The 17,115-nt window shown below is 37.1% G+C and overlaps 1 protein-coding gene across 1 annotated transcript in view; it reads left to right on the top strand.

The window, feature by feature from the left end:
- BBS9 (Bardet-Biedl syndrome 9) overlaps positions 1 to 17,115 on the top strand; it is a 298,029-nt gene that overhangs the window by 169,280 nt on the left and 111,634 nt on the right. The window contains 1 exon segment of the mRNA XM_086467596.1: positions 757 to 867. Coding sequence (XP_086323722.1) covers positions 757 to 867 — 111 coding nt within the window.

The following is a 17,115-nucleotide window of genomic DNA, read 5'->3' as shown; positions in this document are numbered from 1 at the left end:
AAAGTTAATTTATATCAACCTATTCCACTGCAAGCTACTGCAGCTGTCTTCAGGTGATACAACTACTAGATTGTCCCTCTCTTAATATTTTAAACGTAGGCCTTTAAACTTGTTTGAAGAGAAAGCTTTAAGTCATTATGTTCTCTCCTGAGCTACTTGGAAAGCAATATTGCAAAATACAAAGAATCTATTATACTATGCATCCTGAGATCACTTATGAGTAAGGCATTGCCAGTGCAGTGTGTTATTGGACAGAGAAAGTGTCCCTGTGTTTCTATATCTGTAGCACTGAGTAATAAAGATACTATACTTAATAGCCTGTCCAAAAAATGTCATCTTATGTCATTCTCTGCAGCAAGCTAACAGTCTTCATAAGGCTTGTTGACTTTGTAAAGTTATTTAATTCAGACTTAATTACTTTTACTAAAAAACTAGCTCCTGGTAATCTGATCTTTAACACAACTCACATTATTTCTATCTTCTGTGTGGAACCAGGTTTACATATTCTGTGACCTTAATACGTTTAAACTTTTTTCAAACCAGCATTAGTAGTAGAGGAGTCATTAAGGCATAATTAGCCTGCTCAACAATGGTAATAGTTTTCTTTAACAAACATTTCTGTGAAGTGAAAGTAAAGACTGTTTCAGTTTTATATGTTCCTATCAGCTAATTTATCACCTCTCTTCCTTAATTATGCACCAGTGAATTTGTTTTGTTACATAAACACCACATTAAGGTTCTTCCATTTTCAACTAGGTGGCTGCACTACAATCCCAGAGTCTGATTTAGAGGAAAGAACAGTTATACCGGGCTCCATAGCAACATTTCCCAGTCATGGGCAGATTGCAAAGCAGAAATTCAAGCCTGGTAAGGAAAAGAAAATTATGTTATTTTCTTTAGAATGCTTGTGGACGTATGAAACAAATGATATATCTTTCAGGCTTTGCTAGCATAATTTTAAATTTTTTCTTGTAATAATAGTACAACGTGTAGGATTCTGAGTTTATTCAGTTTCTATCAAGAACAGTTAAACTGTAGAGATCAGTCTTGGAATTAAATAACAGTTGAAAGGTTTTGTGCTACATAATACTTGAGTGAGATTCTCACAGGTTTTATTCATGACCTCTTCCACAGAGGCAAAATGAAACTGAGGACATTTTGGTGTAATAAAGGCTTTTTTTTTCTGCAGTATGGTGGTTACACTTCGTGCCAGCTGATTAAAATAAGGTCATTACTTACCTTTGTGGGGAGACTTCCTAGAACTCAGAAAAATATTATTGGATATAATAAAATGAAATTGTACTGGCTATAAAATATGTTGCATACATTGATGACACATTTTCTGGAAAGACTTCATGCTGCCGGGAACTGTGATATAGTGTTAACATATTTTAAAAGCAGCACTGTAATGCAGTGCATTGCAGTTTAATAAAGTGCCTGGTAAGCTCTCAGGCTTTGACTGCAGCTATTTCCCATTTTGTTTACCAAGTTGTACCTTCACTCCTCTTTCCCCCCCCCCCATTGTCTGATTTTTTTTCCTGTAATATTTATTTTTAAATATATTTGAATGTGCTTTGTAAATCAGATGTGTTCGTTATAGATGGGTGTTGAAGTTAAGAGCAGCTTAGATGTTGCAACCAACAATCATCAGAAACAGAATATCCTTACACATCAGCAAAAACCAGATAATTGTGTGTTTCAAATGCATTCAGGTGCTTGTTTGCCCAGCTAACTGTTGCACAGACAGGGAGTTGGAAAATATAGTCAATTGCAATAGCAGACTTCACATTAGCAAGTTTTTAGTAGTGGGCAGAGAAGAAGGATATCTAATGCATCAGTGTATAATAGTGCCACAGCGTAACTTGAAACTCCAAAATGAGTATCTACTCACAAAAATGACCTGAAAAATCCACTGAAGGCCTAGAACTCTGACTTTTCTGGAGTTCTGATTACTTGCAGTCCTCATAGACTTCAGGTCATAAGAAGAAGGGAAGCTGTCAAAGTTGACATACTTACAGTTTAACCTTTGTCATCTGGATATATTAAGTACTCTCTTGGTAATGGAAGAGTATGTTGTGTCTCTGATGTAGGATACAATCCTGGTAAAATTCCAACTTCAGGCAATTGGACCAATAAATCAAGAGCATGGCAGGCGATCCTTCTTCTTTGTCTGACGCCCCATTCTTCTGATCAAGCACGTATTTGTTCTTCAGTAGTGTTCTGCTGTGTTTAAATAACCTGATTGCTGAAAAGGCTAGCACGAGAGGAAAAGTGTAGAAGTGTGTTCATGAGGTCCAGAAACAGCTGCATGGGGACCTGCATATCCTACTGTAAGTCTTAGCCCATGATAAAAATTGAGACTTGCATCACGTAGCTGGCTGTTGTTGCTTTGTAACTCTAAAAGGCAGAATGAAAACTCTTTAAAAAAGTCTTTAGGTTTACAGCCATGTATTATACCAGTGAATTTGATTCATTCACGGTAAGAGTTGACTGCCATCTGCCAGTTAGTGCTGTGATATAGAGAGTGCCTAGTAGATCTGCCACTGAGCTGTCTGGAAATTCTAATTCCTGCAAGTGTAAGAGCCAAGGGAGCTACTTAAACCATAAGGTAACACTAGGCATGAAATCACAATATTGCAATGTTTTTCTATACGTGCTATTTTTGGCCTGAGTTGTTGCTCGGGTACCAGAGGCTGCAGCAAGACCATGGTGGTTACAATGAGCCCTCAAAGAATATTTGTTGTATCTTATGTCCCTTTTTTAAGAAGTTTGCATTTAATTTAACTATGTCCAGTCAATGAGAGAAAAAAGGGACAAAGTAGAGTAAAAATTGTTTTTCTTGATACATTTCCTGAGGGAGTTCAAGACAGATTTTAAGTTGAGAGGTTTTGTTTTCTTCTTGTAGATGGCTTTTGTTGTTCATATCTCTTGCAGAAGTGGTGGTTTAATGGCAATGCAAAATTATACTGGCTTTAGAGAGGTTTCTGCATTTAACTAATGTTTTTCCTAGGGCTGTATCAGCTTGTCTGATATGCCATGCCTAAGTTTCTTAATGTTCTCTACCTAAAAATACCCCCATGATAGAGGGTTAAATGAATAAAAATAGTTTGAGGCTACAACACCAAATAGCTCAAAACTGAAGAGGAAAAACAGGGTCTCTTCAGCTGTAGTTTAGTGTGAACATGGGCACAATGGTTGATATCCTTGTGTAGGAAATATGAAGAGAAATATCTCTAGTAACAGACTGCATTCACAGAGGAAGATGGAAATCAAAGGAATAAAATGACCTGATCAAGTTAGAATATTCCAAAGGATTCTGTAGGTCACGGGAGGACTTCAGCTGAACGCAGTGGATTACCATCCACAGTGAAACAGTGAGAAGTGTGGTTACGTACTTGCTCCATCTGGTGCCAGACCAAATCTTAGCAACAGGATTGTGTACAGGTTGAATTGTGTTAATTATTATAGAAAATGTAGTGGAAAAAAAAGGTGATGAAGTTGCCTTAGTGGGAACACATATATTTCTGTATCAGAACAAAGGGTAAACTCTGATTTCTCTCACTGATACAGAGTGCTGGATTAGGAAAAAAAACTCAAGCAGTTTTGAAGAGTACAATCGTAGAGGTAGAAAACCAAAGCAAAACAAAGTTCCCTATCTACTGAAAAGTGTAGGATCTGAATTGCAAAGGTCTCAGCAGGAAGCAGTGCGAGTTCCTCACTGAGAAAGGCAGAAACAAGTCCTCTCAGAGGTGTGCTGTACTTGGACACCCTTGCTTATCTTTAAATTGCTTGTACATATAAATCTGCTGAAGAGAAGTGCTATTGAGAAGGCTAGAACAAGAGAAGACCTGAATTCTGTGCCAGATTCTGTAAGCTTGCTATGAGTATGTTTACATTATTACTACTGTGATTGCTGCTTGCGTAGACAGTGTTGAGCTAGATGTGAGCTAGCTAACTCCAGTATCACTAGCAATCTAGCTGTGATAATATGGCATTGAACCCTGTAGAATTTACCAGAACTCAAAATAAATACTCAACAGTTAATTTACATGAAGCTCTTGCTGCTAATAAATACCTGAGCTTGCTAATCTCTTGCTAGTGAGATGTTGTATGTAGTGTATGGAGATGACTGCCTGTTACTGCATGCTACATGTATGCTAGTATGCGCTTTGGACATGCATTTTTGGACAAGCATTTTTAAAAAGCTTTCCAATTTCATGAGTAGACATAGGCCTAGGAAAGAGGTCACTGTCTTAAATATGTTGTATGAGCTATGCAAAGACCTGTGAGGGAAGTGAGGGACTAAGACCTGGAAGATTGTGCTGTGCTATAAAGTAGGGTAGTATACTGCCACAGGCTTGCAAGTTATCTCATACAAAATACTGAGATCTTCCAGGCAGCTGCTAAGCGTGTCAATAAGGCTTTTGGCTTTACTTGGAATAGTTATTAGGACAGCAGAAAGTGACATCTAGTAGTCACGCTGCAAGGCTGTGCAAGGAGAAGATGAATGGTTCTGGCCCATTCACGAGTCCATTGCATTTGGATGAATAACGTTAGGATGATAAATCCATCCCTGCTAACTTTGCTTGGTGGTTTGGTTAGAGTGGGGACAGCGCAGCACAGATTTCGTTGTGGGCTGCACAAGCCTGGTGGAGAGTTTGAATATAATTTGAAGTTGAGTCCACTTTGAAGACTCTGTTGTTACATCATTACGTTTTTCCATGACCTCACAGCTACAATGCCAATGCAGATATGCTGACCTCTGCTGCAATCACAAGTACAAATGCAGTGATTGTAGACTCTTTCATGTAGGTCCTGTGGACTGCCTTTCTCTTTGTTATGCTGTTCCCACTGTCTTCCATTGTCCTCTTTACAAGTTATGAATTTCTTACTAGAGTTGCAGTCTGCTTGAGTAGTTTGTTTTCAAGAAGTTTTCATATGTTCTAGAAGGTAACATTTAGTGGAGATTGCAGGACTCCACTTCTCAAGTTCTCCCTTGTACTTAAGTATCTCTGAAATGAGGTGAAAATGTGGTTTGTAGCAAATAAATATAAAGAAATTCTTGTACATGCTGCCTTTTTAGTGACCTCTCTAAGGGCCATGGTGAACCTTAGAGCAACTTTTCTCTGAACAATTGTGCTGGTGATAAGCTTTAGGATGAAATAACGATGTATGTATTTATCAGGATGTAGCCCTTTATGTATTATGTATTCTTCATATGCTGCCACTGCATGCTGCTTACTATGAAAGACAATTTCCTAAGACATGTTTTTCTAACCAATATTCCTGCTGAATGTTTTGGATAGAAAGGATCTGGTTGCTCTTTTATGAGTAAAGAGTTTTATGCTGATAAATCGTGAGTAACTCCAGTAAGCTGATGGAAAACCAGATGAAAATTTGGTATGAATCAAAGAATGTTTGGACTGAAAAATGTATCTTTGAGTTTGGTTTTGTCTTGTTTGTTTGTTTGTTTTGTGGAACAATGGTGCTGATTACTTTGTAGTTTATAAGTCGTTCAGGATTTTACAACACGGAGTCAGATTTGTCAAGTGTCATGTCATGCAGCTGTTGGAATTTTCACAACTTGTAAGACTTGATTTTCCTGGCAGAATTTTTCACCAAAGATCCTGTAAATCTATCCTGTAAATGATCTATCTAAATGAAAAGAAGTCTTAAATGTTTAAGGAAAATGTTTGCCCAACTTTGCTGTGATAATTCAGAGTAATTATCTCTTCCTGAGAGCAACAGAGAACATGGCCCAGTATTTACAGTTATTGTTTAAATACAAACATTTCTGAGAAGCTATTCATGAGGCCAAAGGTTTGGCATTTGCACTCGCTACTGTGCTGCCTCTGTTTTTACTTAAATTCTTTGTATTTTGCTGTCATGCAAATGTTTAGATAATATAAAGATCAAATTTCAAAGTTCTCTTCTTATATGATTATATTTAGTAAAGTAAATAAACTTTCATAGTTCAATATTCACATCGTCTAAGATCAAAAACTGTCTCAGCATTTATATTTATGTATTGGAATAGATTTTTTTTTTTTAAACTGTCTTTTAATTTGAAACATCTTGCTTAGTACTTTTGCTTAAATACACAGGCAGCTATAAATAAATGACTGTGAGGTTGAGCTATACTCCTACAAAACAAGATGTTCAGAGCCAAATTTTCAAAACGCCCTCCAAAGTTGCACCCAGGCATTGCACAGCTTTTCCTACAAGTTTGGGTAGTGTGTTTTATTTATTTGTTACTTTATATACAGCATTGCATGACAACATTCGTGTAGATGTGGGTGCTGTTTAAGAGGATCTTTCAACTTTACCCTTCTAATAAAAGATTGCTGTCCTTATTATGCCTAGACAATTTTAGGAAGTGTCACATGATTCTAGCCCACAAAGATACTTATTTACAGAAACTTGTCTAAACAACTCTTGCTAGAAAGCAAAATTGCAACTGTTTTTCTTTAAAAGGTCTAGTGACGTGTTTAAATTTAGCTATGTGCTTAATTTTTCTTACCAATCATAATTTACATGAATATGCAACTGTGAAACTGCCATCTATAAAACAGCTCATCACAAAGTGTTGTAATATAAGACGAAGTTTTGTGATAGTGTTTCATTTATTTGATTTTAGAAACGAGTATTCTTAAATGCTTTGTACAAGCAGATGGTAAAGAGCTTTTGGGTATGAATTTTTGTCTGTTATCCACTGACTTTTTATTTTTGTACTCTACTGTTCTTAATGTTACATTTTACCTACACAAATTAGCAGAAACATTCTTGAATTTGTTTTGAAGAGTGTTTAAATATGCTATAACAACTCTAAAACAAGTCTATGAAAGATTTCTATTTGCTCTAGATCATATTATTTATATATCGGACTCATAACTGCACTAAATTTTCGACATACATAAGTAAGATACAGATGGCCTTACTATTGTTGTTATAATTATCATTGTTTGCTACACTGGTAGTCATTTTGTTACTGATACTCTTGCCAATTACAGCAAAAGTCTTTTCAATGAATGTAGTCAAGTAATTAACTTCCGATTAGACAGTGTAGTAGGACAGAAATCAGACCTAATACTAACTGTATTGTAGTGAGATTAAATAAAAGGGAAATGTATAAATTAAGCTGAAGATCATTTTGGAAAAATGTATGTGTCTGGAGTAGGATTTCATACCCATAATGAGCTTTCAAGACAATCAGTTGAACAAATTAGTATTGTGGCAATGCAGACTTTTCAGCTGTCCATGGCCACAGTTTTGAACCTGAACTTCTGTCTGAAGTTTGGTTAGTATACTTATGACTTATTTTTTGAAAATCATTGAAGGATCAATTAGCAGGGCTTATCTGAGGGGGTAAATGTGCCTCTGACAGTTCAAGTTCTATTTCAAGCATTTTGACAAGGAATTGCAACACAGTATTTTGTCCTTGAGCTAACAAAGAGTCTTGACTTAGGAACAAGTCTGGCAAAAATGCTGAAACCTGTGATGGCCTCAGGTAAGTGAAAGCTCCTTCAAGACCTTATTAGTAGCTCACTTATGTATTACCCACTGATATATTGTAGATTCTTGTTTCTTTCTGTATGGATGTTGCTATCTAATAGGAAAGATACCAGCAGCCTGCAGCTGGGCCTACCTAATGCTTTAAAATTGCTAAGCTAATTGTTTCCACAAGAAAAGGTGCAAAGAAAATCACTGGGCTACAAAAAGCCTGTTTTTCTGGAGAGATCTGAAGAGATTTATGGAGGTTTTCTTTTCCACAGAGCCTGTTTTTCTAAAGAGAAGTACAGCTTAAGAGATTAATGTGAGAATTCCTTCATTAAGTCAATACCGAATGAAGTGCAGTTTCTCTTTTAGCAGGAGCTTGTATATACATCTCCTGTGGAATGTAATATAACACATGAGAACATAGCAAGTCTTATTTATGTTCTAATATTTGCAGATTCAACTATATTATAATGTGTATTTTCCACTGCAGTGGGTAGAGAGATCAGTCTCTGGGTGTTTGCCCGATAACAATGGTTGTGGTAGTCTTTAACAAAGTGTTTCCTTTCAAAGGTTAAAAAAGTCTCTGGCTAATTCCACTTTGTTTCATGACTGTCAATGAAACAAAGAACTGAAGGGTACCTTACACTCTGCTTCATGGGCTGTCTCAAATTGCTATGAGATCACAGAAAAAAGGTATGAAATGAACAAGTCATGGCATAGAGAGCCTGAACTTTTTCCTTCAAATTCAGTGGCTTTAATGGAAAAAAAAATAAATCGTTTGTTTAAAGCACTTTTGTGATTTCAGAATTCAAAGGCACTCCTGAAATTATTAGCAAAAGGTTGCTATTGTTGCAGTTAAGGGAGCAGTGAAGAGTGATAGCAGGCATAACAACATACTCATGGCCGTATCCAGTGAAGAGTGATAGCAGGCATAACAACATACTCATGGCCGTATCCAGAGCTTTTTGGGATCTATAAAAAATTTTCCTTACTTTTATCAAGTCCTAAACGTGAGAACTGATGAAGGATAATAGAAGATAAGGAGCACATAAAAGAGAGATTGAGAAGAAAGGGCATGCTAAATGTGGAACAAAATGAAAGTTAAAGCTAAACACACTGTTACCAAATCTGAATAGGTCTTGTATGCAAGAAAGGGGAGCTGTAGCACAGTAGAAGGAATCAAAAAAAAAGGTAAGATTAAAAGCTTTTTATGTGACTAAAAGCTGGTTTTCATGTTTCCTTGGCAGTTATCTTACATAACTATGAGCTTAAGAGAAGTAGATGATAGTCTATCACTAGGATTCATTCACATGCTCATCCTCTGCCAGTAAAGATGGGCAGGACAGAAACTAGTCTGACTTTTCTGTTATTTGCTGCTGCTTACTTTTCCTGTGATGGTGAATGTTAATGCTCTGTTTTCCTTGCTCGTGTTTTTAAGATTTCTTGTGTTGTTTTTTCCTCTCAGCAGTTATTTTCTCTGTCACATCTGCCATCTAAAGTGCACACTGCAAATACGCCCAACACTTTCGTTTCTGATAGATATGAACTGCTGGCTATTTTCTCTGACTCTGTGGTGAAATCTTTTCACTGAATACTCAGTAAAACTTGTTTCTCAAGATAGTTGGTTTTCCCACCTAGTGCTTTACTGACTCTCCAGTTCTTTTAAACAAATTTTTGTACCTAGTTTTTTGTTTGACTGGGAAATCGTCATTTTGTTCAGAAGGTGGATAGCTTTGGATTTCATATGTTGTTTGGATTAGTGTATTATTCCTGGCTTCACTTCTTTTGTCAGATCTTTGTTGGTTAGTGAGGTAGTACACAGACTCTTTATGTGCATTTGTGTTAGATGTTCAAGGCTTCTATGTGTTCTGGGCACTCTTTTAGAAACATAAAAATTTCATGCCATGATGATTTCTAACAAGGTATTATTTAAAAAAAAAAAAAAAAAAAAAAAAAAAGAAAAGGACAGAGAAACTCATCAAAACATTATTTGAATGCCTGCTCAGTGTTCCAAACCAATGGAATGGCTGCCAGGTGTAGTGTTGAATCCTGGTCAGTTGTTTGCGTCCCTGGACAGCAAGGTTGGCAGGCAGAGGAGAATACAGACGCTTTTGGTTTCTACTTTTCACCTTTATATATAAGAGTTAAATAAAATGAAGATGTTCAATAGACAAAACAGAGCCAAGCACTCCATTTTAAGTCCTCCTCTACTGCTGAAAACCAGTATTGCGAGTTTTAGGAAATCCCAAAAACTCATTGAGTGCTCCAAGAAGGAGTTTTTCCGATGCAGAAACTCAGGGCTGGAGTGAATGGCCTAAGTTTTATACAAAAGTCAGATTATACATAATAAATGTTACTTCTGTACTCAAAGTGTTTCACTAACTTTTTCAGAATCTTAAAGTTAATACTAATGTAATTGTTTGATGTATCAGATGAGTATTAGTTAAATCCAGGATAAGGCTGTAAAATGGTTTTCCAGGTTACGCAAAATGCCAAGAGTCACTATATTGTCAACATTGGCCACCAAAGGGAGATTAACTCTAGGTCTTTAGGAACTGTTTGCTGGAAAAAAAAATGACATTATGGAGGTGTTAGAGGTTATTTTCCAAAATATCTTCTTTTAGAAGTAATTTTAGTATCTTGTACCCCTTTCTCCCCTCATAGTTCCAGAAGGCAGCCATCCATATTATGAGCTAATGGCTTACACTTTCTTTAGGAAAAAAGAAAAAAGACTGGTTTTGAGATACCAGATTGCATGAAAGCACCTGAAACTGCTGGTATCGGTTCTCTCTCCCTGAGGGCTGACTCTGCAACCTCTTGAAAAATAGGGGTTTGAATGGAAACATTGACTCTCGTTTAAAGAACTGCTGACATGCCTGAAATGAGGGAGCACATTCCCACATGTTCTTTGTTGGAGAGTGTTAGTGGAATTGCAAATAGATTTTTCCATGTCATTTTGTGGAAATTATCAGTGCCGTTATAAGCCACTTTGGAGCATTGCTAGAGCTTTGAATTGTCAGGGAGTGGACATTGTTGGTAATATGAATGATATGTAATGCCAGAGCATATCATCTTAGTTAAATAACGTTGTGGATAGTACTGAAATGTTTCCAGAGTTGGTATTGGCAATTTTTTCTCTTAATTATTAGAATGAAGTATTCAAAACGTTACTGCACTATCAAGGTTCTACAGCTCGGAGCTTTTCTATAGAGGCAATGTGATTTCCATGTTTGTACAGGTAGGTGATATTGTGATGCTAGGGTTGACATGTCTCAGAAGAGGTTTGAACCCCTAATCCCAATAGTCTGTTGTGGCTCAAAGTTTTTCTCACATTGATATACTGGAATGGTACACATTTCGGTCATTCTAGCTGTAGCTCTTAAAACCGATGACTTAAAATGGACAGTAAAATTCTTATTTTACATTTGTATGCAGTAGTGTTAAGAGCCCTTCTGCAGTTTTTTGAATGCTTGGTGACACGGTTCTCCAGTGTGAACATGTGCCGAATTCACAGAAGTCCATGTTCTGGTTTTAATAATAATGGCTTTTGGGACCCCACCTCTGTGTGCTGTCACAACTAACTGTCGTATTTCTAACTTCAGTGGAGAATTAAAATTTAGTAGTAAATGACTCTATGAGTTTGACTATGGTTAATGCAGTTCTGAAATTTTCCGATCAAGGGACACATCAGTTACACTAACAGAATTGAAAAAGTTCTGCTTCAAGAGCTGATTCAAGCTCACCACATTGGGTGAGGGTGATTGGATGACTTTATTAAAGGATTGTTATGCACTTTGGGACCAAACAATATTACACTTTAGGAAGACTTTCACAAAAGGGACAAGCAACAGCAGAGCAGTAGCCCTCATTATTAAAATCAACAGCTCCAACAATGCAGTGCTTATTACTTACCCTGAGGTGAGTAGTGATTTTGTCAGTCTCATCAAATATTTATCAGCCAGCTCTGCTAAGCACATTCTAATTGAGTCATTTTGTATTGTCATATTCCACAGAGTATCTCTTAATCTTTTTCACTTGTTACAGTAATTCCATCTTCCTGTGCTTGCAGTGTCACCCTCACCAATTTAGTATTAAGCCTACTGCAGTGTTTACAAAAGTTAGGGTATGAGGCTGAAGTAGAAGTGAATGAAAACAGTGCTGAATTTTGTAATAGCTACTGGAAATGGGACCAGAAATACTCATGCTGCACAAAGCAGTGCTGGTGTGTCTTACTACCCTGTATTATTAAGTGAGTAAATCTGTACTCCTGCCTCAGTGTTAGTAAGCAGTATGCCAGTGCATAAGGCTGATAAAATTTACGTCTTTGGTAACATGATGGATGCAAAAATAGTTTGTGTTTCCTAGAGCAGACTTTGGTTTCAAAGTTTGGTTCTATTTCAGGGGGAAAAGTAGAAATGTGTTCCAAAATGTTTAGCAGCACAGGATGTGATATCTGGAGTGGTGGTACAACTACGTCTGTTTCCTTTACTGCTGCCCTCAAAACAAATGTACTGTGCCACTTGCTGAGGACACGTTTGTCTTTATCATTGCTACGCTATCTACAGCCCATGTTGCCTCACAGAACAAGGTGAACCACAACAGAACCCCTGTAGTTCCTTAGCTTGCTATGTTTCTGAAATAGAGTAAAAAATGTTGTGACACCAGTTAGACCAGATTACTTTTCAGCTCAATGTATAGCTGCTTTCTAGTAAGACAGCAAACATAATACTATTAATCAAATCTGAGCTCTTATTGAATTGTCTTTAAAATTTCTCTGTAAAGGTTGCCCTTGCCTTCACATTAGTAATGAACTGAATCTGTGATTTTTTTTTTTTTTCTTTAACGTATTTTAGCTTGTAAATGGCATATCTGTCTTTGAGTTTAGTACCCTGTGAGGGTCATGGACAGAGAGATGGGCTGTGTAACACTGTGCCAGTACCCCAGCTATGTATTAGCACTTTGGAGAATACTACTTTAAAAATTAGAAGCTAAGCTTGTTTTCTGGAAAGTAGCCTTAGCAAAATGGATTTTGATGTGATCTCTGATCCCATTCAAGAAAACCTTAAATGTGAAAGTTAGGATTTAAAAATACCAAATTTATATGCAGTTAGAGTTGGAGCTCTCCTGTGGCTGTTTATTAAAAAAAAATTTTGTTCTTTTGTGGCTTTATTCTGGTGTGTTTAATATTCAAACAAACATTAGATTTTATTTTTTTTTCTTCATGTGTATGAGTACTAACAACTTGTCACTTTGAGATTGGCAACATCCTGGAAGATGGGAAAGAGGAAAAAGTAGTGAGGTAAGAACAGAGATTAGAAGAACATAGCACAGTAGAAAATGAGAAAAATACAAAATACACGAAATGTTCCACATCACATGGGTATTAGTTCTCTCACCTGTAGTCATAATCCAGCAGAGTTGTTAATTGTAAAAAGCATGATTGAAATCGTGCATTCTTTCATCTGGCCTGCATTGCTAGCAGCATTAAGCAATCACTGCACGTTGCAAAATGTGCCTGAAAAGATAACTTTTGCTTAGCTAGGCTGCTAGCAGCATCTAGGTTAGCTAACTTAAAACTAGGTTGGTTGTATCTGAATGAGCTATGGCCTAAATCAGGGCAGTTGCCACAGCTTTATCTTCTCTTCCTCCCAGCCACCAAGTGTTTCTCCATTCACTGGTGCCAGCACTACTGTTTATATGACCATGTGGTCAGGTAGCTTTAAGAAGCTGAACTGATTGAAAAGTTGCCTCAAGTGTGGTTTAAGCTGCTTTTTAACCTCAGTCTTTGTCCATTATAGCTAGACCATCAAAAGGAAAGGTTACTATTTTATGGGGTCAGTGAGTTGTAACTGGGTCTACAGGTACAAAGCTGCTAGTTCTGCAGTGGAGGAGGTTGATACGTGCATCATGATGCATGGAAAAGAATGAGTCTCCATTTTGGCAGCAGGTCATAGATATATCAAATTAAGTACTACATGAAATTGTATCCTAGCTGTTGACTTGATCAGCTTCCTGAATGATTTACTGCGTAACTGCAAGAGCACGAGTGCTGCTTCAAGGAAGGAGAAGGGAATGGGGCAGCCACAACAGCCCTGGCTTACATTAGCTTATGCTGTGACTTGCAGCCACAGTACCTGGAGCACCTTCAGACCCTTAGTAAATATGAGCACTGAGAAAAGAACCCGGAATGCTATTTGGATCTTTTGAATTCCTTATTAGGTGGAACTGTAAAGTTACTCTGAGTTCTGTTACCTAATGAACCAGTGCTGGAAAACTAGTTTGTGTTTATGCCATGGAAGGTGGTTTGTGTATGATGGGGAGCCTCTTCATTCTTCTGTTCACAATCTGTTGTGCCAGAACTCATTTATGCTTTTTCCTGGCAATTTTCTCACAGCTCTAAAATTGTGGACACAGGACCTAATCCAACAAAGTTCTTAAGCACATACAGTGTGAAGTACATGTAGTCTCACTGGACTCGCAGGGGAGTATAGTAGGCAAAGTGAAAATGCCCTGTGGTCTTTCTGTTATCAACTGTATTTGGTCTCTCTTGGAATGCAATTGGTTGTAAGCCTGAAAGAAATGTCATATTAGGACAGCTGCTTCTCCTATACTCCGTAGCATTTGGTTGGTTTTGTCAGATGGAGAATAGGTCAAGACTCCATCACGAACATGAAGCTAAGCCAACACATAAATACCCTTGAGCAGCAGTTTTAACATTTTGGAATATTTATAGCTAACAGCTAAACTTTAGGATAATAAACTGTTCATGGGCTGTGTTAGTTCATTTTCTCTAAAATACAATTTTTATTCTGGCTGAATTCCAGAAATCTGAGCATGGACTAGAAATCAATCTGGAATAGTCTAAAATTAGATTGTCATTCTTTCTTTTCTTTTCCCTTTGTTTAAAGGATTTTTCAGAGGAGCCATCTGATACACACAGTGTAGTACAATAAATGTGGCTAAACTGAAAAAGAAAAGGGGTGAGGGGCAACACAAGAACTTCTATTAAATTTCAATTGCTTTCTGGAGTACTATTCTGACAATTACACATCAATTTAAAGTAATGTATCACATCCTGTATTTCACACTTTCTTTTCAATACTTGATATTTATAGTCAGGTAGTACATGATGACCTATATTGTGTACTTTCATGCAAAGACAAACTAGAAAACACAGACTATTTAGCCAAAACTGATTTCTTTTTCCAGTAACTGCATCCCCTTCCCCTGTGGTAACCCTTAAGATCTGTATTTGAGATCTGTTTTTTCTGTTATCAGCTTCATTTTAGAGCGATTCCCCCTTTTGCTCCCACTTCCATTCTTCAATCTTGGAGTCCTTTTTCTTCCTGGCGAATAACGAATTCTTCTCAGTGCTCAGCTTGTAATATTTGGTGGAGATGCAGAAGCTATTAGTGGTTATTGGTAGTTATGAAGACAAAGGTGATCAGGACTGCTGGGTTTCCTGTCCAGTTATCATGGCTGCTCTGCATATTCAGTTTTGTGATTTTGTAGTCTGAATTTCATTAAGAAGACTTAGGTAACTCTTTCTCAGAGTGTAGGATGTTCCTGAATTTTAAAGAACAATCATAGGTAGCACTTAAGTTATCGTATTACATGTAGAGAAAGGTAGTTAAAATGAATGCAACATTTCATTACTTTGGTCAATGATTAGACTACATTTTCTCTGAACTGAATTTTGCCTTATCCGTATTTACTACCCATTTGTTTCCTCTTTCAAATTCAGGTTCATTTCTGTAACAGTTTAGGTCAATGGCTATCAAGGTTGCCATTCCGTCCATAACTGAGCATTGCCTGTTGGTTCCTAATGCCCAAAAGAACGATCTTCTGCTGGGTTAATTTCCTGAACTGTCTCCAGAAGAGCAAATGAGAACTAATGTTGATACAAGCAGGAGGTTACACATGGGCAGCCACAAATAAAGCAATAGAAGCATCAGCTAAAACTGTCCTAGAAGCACACCTCACAAGTTTGTGTGTGAAGCTAATGTTTATTTGCTCCTAAAATCAGATTCTAGGTTATTTACAGAATCACAGAACAGAGGTGACAGTGCTATCTAATACAATTGTTAAGAAATAATCAAAAACTAGCCAACTGCAATGTTAAGTGTGCATGCGGCTCAGTCTAGAGAACCTGAAAGTGTTTTCGGACTTCTTTCTGCAAATCAGTGGGAATACATTTGTGGAAAAGATAATGGTTAAAGTTCATACAGGAATTAAAAAATTAATATAGAATCAATTAAGTTTTATAAGCTATTCTCTAATTCTCAAAAAGCCTTCCACCTAAATCACTATTTCAAACACAGGAGTTTGTTTTTTGTTTTTTTTGTTTTTTTCCCAGCATTATTTTGTCTCTGAATTAGCTATGGTTTCAGTATTTCTCCAAGTAGTCAACTTTCATGGTTTTCCTGCTGAGTGCGTGTAGTTCTGGGAGAGAAAACCCATAAAGATTTTTGTGGGTTGTGTGTTTTTTGTGTTTTGGGTGGGTTGGTTTGTTTTGTGGTGTTTTTTTTTTTTAAAAAAGCAACCTGAGTGCTAATGTTTCTAATTTCTGCTGTATCAGCTTTGAGAAGTACTTGGTTCTTATGTCACAAAAGTGGGTGGATTGGGGTTTCCCTCCTGTCTTCTGTTCCTTAAATCCTAAATAGTGAAATATTCTGCGAATTCTCTGAAAGCAGGTGTTTCGAGCGTGCTTGATAACCATTATCTACTACCACATAAAAATAGGAGTTGGGTTTGAGTTCTTGAGAAAGGTTTTTAAAGCCATTTTAGATCTTCAGGCTAGGACTTTGCTAGAGATGTGTTGTTGTCCACATTGCAGAACCATGGTGATGTGCTTCATTTTGAAATACAAAGAAAATTTCTGGATTTCCAGCAAATGGGATGGGGTTTAAGATCTGCAATATACATTAAGTAATGCATGTTGCCTGATTTTGTCATAAGTAACAGTTTCAGGGGAGTCTATTCTTGGCAGGCGCTGCTTGAAGTAAAATTAACAGGCTCATGACGAGAGAGATCCTGAGAGACCTGCTATCTTTGTACAGATGTATAAAATAACTGACAAAACTTTCCGCAGGAATCTCTGGACAGACAAGTATATTCCCTTGTTTTGTGCATCTCCTTTCTCCCAGAAAAATACCTGCCTGCCACTCATATCTGTTCATATCCTTTTGTGTTGTGATATGACAACTCTTTCTACCTGCTGTTCCAGTAGAAACTGGAGTCAGGTTTTTTTGTATTTTTGAGTTGTTCTGACAAGAGACAATTTGTCTCGTATTGAGCTGCATTGGAGAGGTTTGTCAAAACTTTACTTTTTTCTTCCAAGACAGATTTATGGCCAAAGGAAAAAGGAATGTCTTGGTAATAGATTCGCCTTTGCTGAAGGAACAGAAGAATTCTGATACTGGAACAACGATAAGCAAAATGATTTGTCAAGTTTGTAAAAATTTGTCAAGTCTTTTGATAGAACCATTGGCACTGGAAAGCTAGTTGTGGCATAGGCTCAAATCTTTTCTCTTGCCCAAATTATGTTGGGCATGTTCATTTCATTTAAGGTGGTATCATTCAGGTGCCATCAGAAACAGTCTGTCATGTTGTGATTAG

The sequence above is a fragment of the Leptosomus discolor genome, chromosome 7 (genome assembly GCF_034619465.1).
Source record: "Leptosomus discolor isolate bLepDis1 chromosome 7, bLepDis1.hap2, whole genome shotgun sequence".
Lineage (NCBI taxonomy): Eukaryota > Metazoa > Chordata > Aves > Leptosomiformes > Leptosomidae > Leptosomus > Leptosomus discolor.
This window is presented reverse-complemented; position numbering and strand designations above follow the sequence as displayed.